Source organism: Miscanthus floridulus, chromosome 9 (assembly GCF_019320115.1).
Source record: "Miscanthus floridulus cultivar M001 chromosome 9, ASM1932011v1, whole genome shotgun sequence".
NCBI lineage: Eukaryota > Viridiplantae > Streptophyta > Magnoliopsida > Poales > Poaceae > Miscanthus > Miscanthus floridulus.
The window spans coordinates 12,479,835-12,491,267 of NC_089588.1; the positions used below are offsets into that span (position 1 = coordinate 12,479,835).

The following is an 11,433-nucleotide window of genomic DNA, read 5'->3' on the forward strand; positions in this document are numbered from 1 at the left end:
TTAAAAATAAAAACGAGCACACAACTAAGTAACATAGATGGTATCAAAAATCTTTGTATCTGAAGGACTAATTTATTAGCACGGACAATGCTTCAAATTATTAAAAAATGGCAAGGGCATAAAAGTAGTGTTTATATTGAATGCTACAAGAAAAAAACTTCTAAAGAAGACAAATATAATTCATCGAACACCTGCATTCATTCTCATATGGATAAGACACATTGGGATTATGCTGAGTGGCAGTGACACATATTCCTAGAAGAAATGTCTCAACGCTTACTGAAATAATGCTATTTGGCGATTGGTCCTTCACTGTAAGTATAAAACCATACGTCCTGCAGAACACCACCACATCCGGTAATTAGGTTACAGGCAAAACCAGTTAATTGGAAATGTAGATAGCTGTTTATGATTTGAAGTTTGAAAGACCGAACAAAGTTGCGATTGGCATAATACCAGACTGAACTCCTTCACATATGCAAATATCAAAAATAGTTCCACGCTAAATGCCTCCACAAAATTTTAGCCATATTAAACAGCCCATCACTAGCTCAAAACACCCCATTCCCTAACTTGAGTTCAAACTTTGAAATAAAAGAAACTCAAGAGGGACTCGATCAAATACCAAGACACCGTCGATGCCAACAAGACGCCCACATAATGGCACGACAGGTGGCTCGGTACAACCGGAAGTTCCTACTCTCTGTCATGGTTTCAGATTGCCAACAGGTTGATGCGATTCAGTGACCCATCACTTGCCTTGCAATGTGTTTCAAAAAGAAATACGGATAATTTACATTTGCCAACAGCCTAAACGGAATCTAAAGCAACAAATTTGTTGTCTTCTCGAGCCACATCAAGATACTTCAGTACACAATCAAGCAAGGTCTGAGCGCCCCAAACTTCAGGTCCTCACACAACTAACGTCAATGGGACCCATTCTTCTTCATCCTCAGAAAGTTAACTAATGTGATTCTGGAGGGAACACCCGTGCCCTGCCTCTTCTTGATGGTCGTTGTCTTCCAAGGCCTCCCATCTCTTACACTGCTCATGGTCGTCGAGGTCACGTTGTAGAACTGCATATAGACAAAGCCATGGTCAACACTACAGCTGTTCTTCCAGAGGAAGCTGTTGGATTTTCTTCGACTTGGGAAGATACTCACCTCACAAACACCATGCAGAAGCAGCCTCTGAAATGGGTCCTGGACATTCAGCATAAGCACATCCTTGTCACTAGTATCTTCAATGAAGGCCCTAACTCGTTCCTGCAAACATGAAAAGGCGAAGGTGACGTGAGCAACTGACAAGCTGAATCAAATTGGCTGGATGAAAAGTTGGTACAAGTGGTGTAAATGAAGTCAAGAAAACCATAATTCTAATAAGTGGAAAAGAAAACTCTGCTCCAGTTTCTAGTGAGCAAAAGAATTTCAGTTATCTAGTATTGACACCAACTTTTGAAACTCGTAAACGAATTTTAGCAAAAGGTGGAAACAAAGTAGTTACAGGACTTTGGAGAATAAACACCAAAAAATTCTTTAACACAGCCTATGCACCATAGATATGATTGTAAGAAAGACATCTCTGCTTTTACAAGCATAGTGTCAAACTGATATATATTTTTTTATACTGGAAACATAACAGTTATTAAACAGCTATGAAATAAACTTCACTGAATTTTTTTAGTCCAGAAACTACAAGTAACAAACTAGATGTGGTATTGATAAATTGTCTACATGTGCTTAGATAGCAGATACAGACATATACAAATACATAATCAAGAACTCTGATGTCTTCTTTACAAGAAAAACTAATTAGCTATGATCCATTATAATCATTTCAATAAATATAAGTCCAAACTTGAGGAAAGAAGGCAGTACTTCATATATTTCAAGCAGATCAGGAAGGAAATTTCTCTTTATTGCTTCCCTAGTTTGGCGATCTATCCGATGCCAGGCATTCAGCGCAATCAATTCCCCTTCGTCCACATGACTCCTGGGTTTTTGGGATGATCTTTTCATATGTTGCATCAATCTTGCCTACAAATAAGAAAAAAACTTGCTAAATACAACTGATCCACAAACTAATGCATGGAGTGACATACAGATCTTCTGTCTCAATTGTTCATTTCACTAAATTATATTAACATGCACGTACCTCAGCATCCATGTCAATGCTCCTGAAGGCATCCCATTCACCAACACTTGTCCTGCAGAATGCTGACAAGGGTACTTCCTCACCTGCATAATCATTATAATATAAAGATGAGCTTTTCCAAAGTATACACATGAAAATATCATGCATGTGATGCCCATGATTAATTGAAGAGTGATTCCACGTAAGAATTTGAATGAAAACATGAGATCCATAATACAAGAGCAACAAGCATATGCTTCAACTAAATAATTTTTTAGTATTGTAGTCCATGTGGAAGTTAAAATGGGCATGCTTAACAGAAGACAGTCTCTATGTTTCTGCCACATGCCAACATAATTTAGAGCTTTTCTGGTACACCACTACATGAAGAAATGTAACACTTTTGCAACAAATAGAGAAAGTACAACGAGAATATCTCGACTCCAAAGCTTTTAATACTGTAGCCCTTGTTTTAAAATGGGCATGCTTAAGAGAAGATGGCCTCTATTTTCCTGTAAACACACTGAAGAGCTTTTGTAGCACACGTATACATGAAGCATATCTAAAACATTTACAACAAGCCGTGCAAGTACAACAGCAAAGATTATTGTCAGGTTAGTAAAATTGCATTATTAAAACACTAAAGCAGCATCTGGAGTTTACCCCATGGTGGAGGAGCAAATAGGCCTTTGATTTCTTCAACATGAAGACGCGGGACAAGTTCAATCAGCAAACGGTCATTCATCCACTTTCGTGATCTCCGGTTACTGACCTGTATATAACATTGTAATGTGTAAAGTGTAAACCATCAACCGGTGAACCCCTAGTATACACAACAAAAAATGTTTCATTTACATCAGACTTGTATTCCATTACATTAAAGCCTGCAAACATAGAATATGTGATTTTGCACACTTTTTTTTTATTTGTAATCACAGGAGATGCACAGGAATTTTTTTACTTATTAAGCATGCACATCACAGAAGAAAAAGGGTGGCAAGAGGTACAGAAGGCCAACACCAATCAGGATGAGCATCCTCTGACCTTGGTGGCCATGTCCTCGAGGAGTTCAATCTTCCTCTCGATCAGCTGTGAGCGCGACTTGGCGCCATCGCCTGCGCCCATACGCCACAATTTCAGCAAATATTGCTACCTCCGCCCAATTTGGGGGCGAAATCCACATCGCCATCCAAGAGACTGGTAAAGGCGTTACCTTTGGCGGAATCAAACAAGGAGGAGTAGAACTCCTCCTCCCTCTGCAGCAGATCCGCGCTCGCCATGGCTGGGGGAACCTTCTCTCCCACACGTCACAGTCTCGGGGTCCTGTGGCTGCTGCGCGTGTCGATGCGGTCCCCGGTGGTCGGGCAGCGCAGCGGCGGTTGGAGTGGAAGGTTGGGCCGGGCGTCGGAGGACGCGAGATCAGCTGACGGCGATGCTCCGGCGGCAGTGGCGGGTGCGCCTTGTGGAATCGGGGCGGACTGGATTGGGGATTGGAACTTTGGAAGGAGAGATTGATTCGCCTTCCGTGATTCCGTCACGAGGGCATCAAGGCAGGAACAGACTTGGGTTGGGCTAGAAACTTTAGGCGCGCGTACGCATTCCCAATGACAGTGGGACCGCCCTTTTACGGGGCCCGCATGTAAGGCATACGGGTTTCTTTTCTGTGGTCCCGTCTTTAAGACGAGGTCAAGCAGTTTTCCTGGTAGCCTCTAGTCGGTCTCTGGAATAGCCCTTTGTTTAATTACCCCAAATCTAAATTTTGGCATTACGTAAAAAAAAAGATTTCTCGTCATATTAAACTTGTGGTACATGCATGGAATATTAAATATTGACGAAATCAAAAACTAATTATACAGTTTAGTTGTACCTTGCGAGGCGAACGTTTTGAGCCTAATTAGTTAACGATTGGACAATTATTACCAAATACAAACGAAATGCTACAGTGCTCTACAGTGCTACGGGGTTTCCGACGACGCCAATTCCGACGGCAACTAAACGCCCCCATAGATTGGCGGCCACGGAAACGGGAGAAAGATATCCGGATGCCAAAACGTTTGGCCTTTTGTTGTAAAAAAAAAGTTTGCCATTTGGGCATTGGATCTTATGACATGTTTGGAATGGAGGAAAAGAAAACAGAGGAACCGAAAAAAAACACAGAAAATAAGGATATATGAAGTGAGAAAATAGAGGATTGGAAAACCATAGGAAATATGTGAGAAGAGGTGTTTGGAACGCAGGAATTATAACATAGGAATATGAAAAATGAGACTAATAAAATAGCATTTCACACAATAATTTTCTCTGAATTAAGAGCTACGTGTAAATGATTTTGTACATGTGGCAATTCCTCTTCAATCACTAGTTAGGTCTGGTCCATAGACCTCGTCCTGTTTATTTGGACGTGTTTGGCTGATAAACCATAATGACTGAAAAAAGTACGCCTTATAAATCAAACGAGACCAAACGAACATGGTACGCACCAACAATCCAGTATACGTCCTTATCCTCTTCTATCCTTCCCCTTCCTCTTCGGTCTCCCATGGCTATAGTTGTTCTCTGTTCTACTCTCTCTACTCTCAATCTCTCCGATCAAGAAGCTAGTAGCTCTAGCACATGGCAAATAGAACATGCAACAATCAAGAAGGGTGGGCTACTGCTAGTCTTTGGGGTGCACTCCAGGGCTCTATAGACAGTGAGAGTGCGAGACAGCTCGGTCCATGACACCATTAACGACTCCTGAGTGCTCAAGGTAAGCACTCTTGTTAAGCAAAGAGCTGTGCGAGTGCCAACGATTCCCTTGTGTTGGATTGGATTCTTTTTTTCCTGTGTTTTGCCACTGAGACCAATCCTTTCCTCTGGAACATGGAAGTTGCTTTCCTCCATTCCAAACGCTACATGACATCAGCAAAATAGAGGAAGGGGATTCCTTTGAAATTCCTATGAAGATCCTCCATTCCAAATAGGCCCTTATGTGGTGCCCGACTTCTAATGGATCACGTCAACTTGTCAACTACTCCCTTCCTCACGTAAAAAGTGCCATTCTCACTTGCTAGAAATTAAACATTATCAACTTTACAAATATATAAAAAAAATATATTACTATTTATGACATAATTAATATTATTAGATCGTTAAATATATTTCTACAATAAATTTATTTGTAGATACAAATGTTTACTAATACTTTTTATAAAACTAATCTCGTAGCGATATTTTTTTGGACAGAGAGTATACGCTGAATAATCGTGTTTGGTTAGAGCAACTCCAACAACTCAGCTATTCTTGTTTTTAGGCTATTCTAGAATTTGTATAACAAAAAGTATGCTCCAACAGACGTGCTATATGTTTTTGTAATATAGGAAGCTGGCTATCCCTTGATTTTAGGTGGCCATATAATGCCAACCATGAGCGCTAGATATCTGAAGATGAGAAATAGCAAGGCTATTGCAGACCTCTTCTTTTTTGAGGAGTTTGCTATTTTACAAAATGGCTAAACTATAAAATTTAGCCAGTAATTTTAGCCAAACTGTTGGAGTTGCTCTTCGATATTTCAAATATCGGACATCACTGTGTAATGGTCCTTGTTTAGATACTCCATGGTATCTAAAGTATTTTTTTAGGACCAAATAAAACACATCGTTCGTATCTATCTCAGTTTTAGTGTGTTATAGCGGATCAAGGTGAAAATTAGTTATTTTTTATCTCAATCCACGTTAGTTATTTTTTATCTCAATACACGTGGATTGAGGTAGATATTAGTACATCAAATAAGTCCTATGGAATTTGGCAAAATACTAACTTGCTCTCTACTGATTAGTTAGTTTGGTTGTCAATTTGCTCAATTTTCTAGTAAAATACATAGTTTGGAAATTTTAGGTGCGATGCATAGATGGGGCTTACCTAGGTACACCATCGTACCTATATACATGCATGGATAGTTAGCTTAGTTTTCTAAAACTAAGGGACAAATTTACACATATCCTTACCTCACCTTGTCAGGCAAAAAAAAAGTGATTATGTGTTTGGATTTCTGACATGTTTTTCTGTTTTATGTGCTGGCAAGGTCGTTTTTTCTTGCTATCCCAATCTAGCCAATTTAGCTCTTCTACCCTAGCAAAGGTAAGCTATGCCTAATACCAAAATCATCATACAAATCATTCACTCTTGTGTTTTTGAACTCACTTCCATTGTCACTTCTCACTTTTATGATGGTTGTTTCAAACTCATTATGAATTCTCTTGATGAATATTTTGAAGGTTGCAAACACATCACTCTTGTCAACAAGAAAGAACACCCATGTATATCTAGTGAAATCATCCACAATCATAAATCCGTATTTGTTTTCACCAATACTAGTGTATGTGGTTGGTCCAAATAAGTCTATGTGCATCAACTCAAATGCCTTAGATGTGCTCATCATGCTCTTCTTAGGATGTGTGTTACCAATTTGCTTTCTGGCTTGACATGCACTACATAGCTTATTCTTCTCAAATGTGACATCTTTCAAGCCTTTAACTAAGTCATGCTTGATCAACTTATTCAATTATTTCATTCCAACATGACCAAGCCTTCTATGTCATAACCAACACATGCTAAACTTAGTGATCAATATGTTGATAATTGAGCTTTTCTAGCATTGAAATCAACCAAGTATAGATTCTCATATCTGAATCGTTTGAATATCAAGTTAGAGCCATCTACACTTATGATCTCTACATCATCCACACCAAATATGCACTTAAAACTAAGATCACACAATTGAGCTACCGATAATAGGTTGAAGTTCAAGCTCTCTACTAGTAGTACATTGAAAATGCTCAAGTCATTGTGTCAGATTCATAAACCCGGGGTCCCTCGCAGGCTGGTTTCCCAACAAAGGCTTGGCCCAAGCAGACAACGCGCGACTCATGGATCGGCCCAAGTATCTGAACGACAAGCCAGAAGGGCGGTCCAATCACCGACCGAAAGGTCTGGCCGAGGAGGAGCGACACCCGTTTTTTTCTACTCCGGCCCACCTCTCCGACTGGAGCGCTCGCTCCGACTCCAGCCACCTCCAGACAGCCTCTCCGACCGGAAGGCCTGGCAAAACACTACCTCCAACTCTGACCCCACGTCTCCGACCGGGGTACGCCAAAACCCTGCCCGCTGCTCTTCTACGACTAGCGCAGCCAGAGCCGACTGGGACCAACCGACTGGGGACGCCCGCTCAGAAGGGACTAGGAAACAAACGAAGAAAGCGAGGCAAGGCGCACAAGTCAAACCACGATACCAGAGACCGTACCCTATATACATGTAGGAACAGTGCTCTACAACCACCCTGACACAAACAGTGTTGTAGGCGCCGACACTTTCCCTACAGTATTGTGGGTGCCATTAACTCCTATACGGTAAGGCCCCCCACATGCCTCTGGGCATCGATAGTGTTGTGGGCACCGGCTTTTACCATACTGGGAATATGGTAAAACCCCTTTGTCGGATACCGTGAGAAGGGGTACCCTAAGCAAGACCCAAAAAACGACTGCGTAGACTTCGTAAAGATCGAAACCAGCTAAACACCGCTGGCCTCGGCCGATTCTCTGACTCGCCCGAGGCCCCCTCACCGCTGGCCTCGGCCGATTCTCTGACTCGCCCGAGGCCCCCTCACCACTGACCTCGAGTGACTCCCCGCCAAAGGCCTCGGCCGGGCCACTAACCCTCCGTCTCGCGCGAGGCAGGCTCGGCAGCACTCCGCTGCCTCTTCCTTCTCCCGTCCCTCTGACAAAACGTCGTGTCGCATTAACTCAGCCAACTGCTGCCCCTAACATCGGCCGCATGCTCGGCACAGTACAGCGGAATGGCCGATGGGACAGGAGGCAGGACGGGGCAGGGGTTACCCGCCACTGTGCTAACCACTATGCACATGGTTGACACCCATGCCTCACTGAGCTGCCAACTCCTGCTTCAAGGACAACGCAGCATGGGGAGCCACGTCTGGGCTACTGTGGCCTCGGAATCAGTACCCAAGACCAATAATTCCCTCCAAGGCCTCGGCAGTTTGCTTCAGAGGCTCGGCAGCCTGAGGACCCACGTCCACCGGGGCCCCCCGCGATGGCTTGGCCTCGGCACCTGCAGAGCCACAGCTCCCCACGATGTCATCACACGATGACCTGCACGTCGCCCGGACTGGGCAGGGGTTACCCGCCACTGTACTAACCACCATACACATGGTAGACGCCCATGCCTCACTATGCTGCCAACTCCTGCTCCAAGGACAACGCAGCGTGGGGAGCCACGTCTGGGCTACTGTGGCCTCGGAATCAGTACCCAGGTCCAATAACTCCCCAAGGCCTCGGCAGTTTGCTTCAGGGGCTCGGCAGCCTGAGGATCCATGTCCGCCGAGCCCCCCACGATGGCTCGGCCTCGGCATCTGCAGGGCCGCTGCTCCCTACGATGTCATTGCACGGTGACCAGCACGTCGCCCGCCATGTCCTGCATCAAGCTGTACTGGAGCCCCACGACGCACAAAATCGAGTATGACCGGCGCGTCACTTCTGCACGACAAGGACGGGGCCACTCCATCGACCATACCACAACAGTGGCCGGCTACAGGGCTCGGACACGCCACCCCATTTACAGAAGCGCTATGTAGCAATCTATGTACGGTCCCAGGTCTCCCTTAGAGTATAAAAGGGAGGGACCGGGGCCATTTCTAGGGGCGATCAAAAGAGAGACGAACACACCGCTAGAACTACGCACTCCTACGCTGCTTGGGAACAACGCCTCAAGTAGCCCGCACCACCCACGCCGAGACCTGGGGCTAGCTCCCTCTCTCACCTAGTTTGTAACCCCCTACTACGAGCACTCCGGTGCAAGGAATACAAGATCGATCTCTCAGACTGGACGTAGGGCCTCGATTGCCTGAACCAATATAAACCTTGTGTCTCTTTGCATCACCATCCGGGATTAGGGGCATGCAGCACAAATTCACTCGTTGGTTGAGGGACCCCTGGTGGTTCCAAAGCACCGACAGTTGGCGCGCCAGGTAGGGGACCTGCGTGTCGGCTTCGTCATCCTAGCAAGTTCCGGATGGCAGACCCCGTACGACCATTGCGTCTCGGCACCGTAGTTTGGTTCGGAAGCCTAGAGTTCATATCTCTAGGGCATGAGTATGACATGGTGCTCCTCGCCCCTCGAGCCCCACCGTCCGACGATGAAGTCACGCCCCGGCAGCCCAGGCGCAGGCGGCGCCCGGGCAGCCGCTCTCGCCATGCTCGCCAGGCACGACGCGAGCAAGGCCACCCCGACGCTACGCGAACCCAGGGCGGCACGCCACTCCCCGCCGATACCCTACGACCAGCTGTTGGTATGGGGTCCCTGGCTAGGGACTTGTCTGGCCTGAGCATGGATGAAGGAAAATCGCCGACGGCTTGCGGCGATGCCCAGTCGTCTAGCTCCGCTCCACCACTCCCTGAAGAGCCGACCCCAGCGGGGCAGAATATGGAGACGGCACCGTCGCCATCCCCCTTTGGGTTGAGAAATGCCGCCGCCTCTTACGCCTACGCTTACGCTGCCACTCACGAGCACCCCTCGGAACGCCGCCAGCGCTTCGCTCTCGACCTGAGCATCCGCTCCGACTCCTCGGACGAGGACGAGGCATGGCCCAGGGCGGATTTCTCCGAACTCCACAACCCTGGGGCTTTGCGCCAATTTTTGGCTGCAAGCGACTACTGCCTCGGCTACTCCGACTCCGACGACGAAGGGACTTACGATCCATCTCGTGAGTGCTTCCACATCGGGCTCGGGATGCCAAGGGCGGGCGAAGAGGACGAGAGGACAGGCAACCATTCCCCGCCTTGGGCAGGGGCGGGCGATGCCACACCTTCGCGTCTCGAACCCCCGGCAGCACGGAACGAGAATCCCGTTCGCGGGGGACATCGACGCCCAGACCTGGAGCAGCTCTGCGAGCTTCAAGCCAAGGTCAAACAAGACCGACTCCTTCTGCAACAGCTTCGGGACACTCTTGAGCAGGTGCAGCAAGGGCGTGGTGAGGGCGGAGGAGCCCGAGGGAGGGCCCGCGACGTCCATCACCGCACCAACGACAACGAGGGGGGAGAGCCACCCCCAATCTTTAATTGTGCTAGCCAGAATGTCGCAGCGGCTGTGATGCTGGTCCGAGCGGTGCCCGAGCCCTCCACCACCGAGGGGCGATGGGTCCGCGGAGAGCTCCGTGACCTCCTCGAGACCGCAGCGGTGCAGCAGGCCGAAAGTTCCGCCTCCCGCCGGCGCGAAGGCACTTTGGAGCAGCCCGTAGCGCAACCTCGCCGGGGCCAGGATGCCTCGGTCCGCCCCGAGGCCGCTCGCACGCCGACGGTCAACAGGGCCCCCTCGGTACGCGATCGACCTAGAGACCAACGCGAGGCATGAGGCGACCACGAAGTAGTTGGCAGGCGATGGCGCCACGACAACGGAGCCGCCCGGGGCTACCACCCACACCGAGGCGGTCGCTACGACAGCGGTGAGGACCGCAGTCCTTCCCCCGAGCCGCCAGGCCCTCGGGTCTTCAGCAGGGCCATCCGCGCGGCTCCTTTCCCCGCCCGGTTCCGACAGCCAGCCAATCTCGTGAAGTACAGCGGCGAGACCAACCCGGAGCTCTGGCTCGCCGATTACCGCCTGGCCTGCCAGCTAGGCGGCGCGGACGATGACCTGCTCATCATCCGCAATCTCCCTCTGCTCTTGTCGGACTCGGCACGAGCTTGGCTCGAGCATCTCCCTCCCTCGCAAATCCACGACTGGCGTGACTTAGTTAGGATCTTCGTCGGGAACTTCCAGGGCACTTACGTGCGCCCTAGGAATTCCTAGGATCTTAAGAGCTGCCGCCAGAAGCCGGACGAGTCTCTCCGAGACTTCATCCGGCGCTTCTCCAAACAGTGCACCGAGCTACCTAGCGTCGGCGACTCGGAGATCGTCCAGGCTTTCCTCTCCGGCACCACTTGTCGGGACTTGGTCCGAGAGTTAGGACGCAACGTCCCGCGCTCTGCTGCCACGCTCCTCGACATCGCCACCAGCTTTGCCTCAGCGGAAGAGGCTGTCAGAGCCATCTTCCCCGACGCCGATTGCAAGGGTAAGCGAAGGGAAGAGGCCCCCGTGGCCTCAGCCTCCCACCTCCCTAAGAAAAAGAAGAAGGGTCGCCTAGGGAAGCAGGAGGTCCTCGAGGCCATCCATGTCGCCACAACAGATCGTAGGAATCCCCGAGGCCCCCGTGGCCCTGGGCTATTCGACGACATGCTGAAGAAGCCCTGCCCTTACCATCAAGGTCCGGTG

General features: G+C 48.2%; 1 protein-coding gene across 1 annotated transcript; it reads right to left on the reverse strand.

Annotated features, from left to right (window-relative positions):
- Nucleotides 1–386: 386 nt before the first annotated feature.
- LOC136481369 (uncharacterized) lies at nucleotides 387–3,743 on the reverse strand. Its single transcript, XM_066478725.1, has 7 exons — nucleotides 3,347–3,743; nucleotides 3,178–3,248; nucleotides 2,797–2,905; nucleotides 2,155–2,237; nucleotides 1,878–2,036; nucleotides 1,164–1,265; nucleotides 387–1,076 (listed from the first exon to the last, which is right to left on the reverse strand). Exons 1-7 carry the CDS (start codon nucleotides 3,411–3,413, stop codon nucleotides 927–929), a joined length of 741 nt encoding a protein of 246 aa, XP_066334822.1. The 5' UTR covers nucleotides 3,414–3,743; the 3' UTR covers nucleotides 387–926.
- Between the last annotated feature and the right edge of the window lie 7,690 nt (nucleotides 3,744–11,433).

Excerpts from the sequence above, each read along its gene's own strand:
- LOC136481369 (XM_066478725.1), bottom strand. The coding sequence starts at position 3,413 with ATGGCGAGCGCGGATCTGCTGCAGAGGGAGGAGGAGTTCTACTCCTCC. Across the intron at positions 2,906-3,177 it reads TCGAGGACATGGCCACCAAG|GTCAGTAACCGGAGATCACG; the intron begins GTCAGAGGATGC and ends TGTTATATACAG. Across the intron at positions 2,037-2,154 it reads GCATTGACATGGATGCTGAG|GCAAGATTGATGCAACATAT; the intron begins GTACGTGCATGT and ends TCTTATTTGTAG.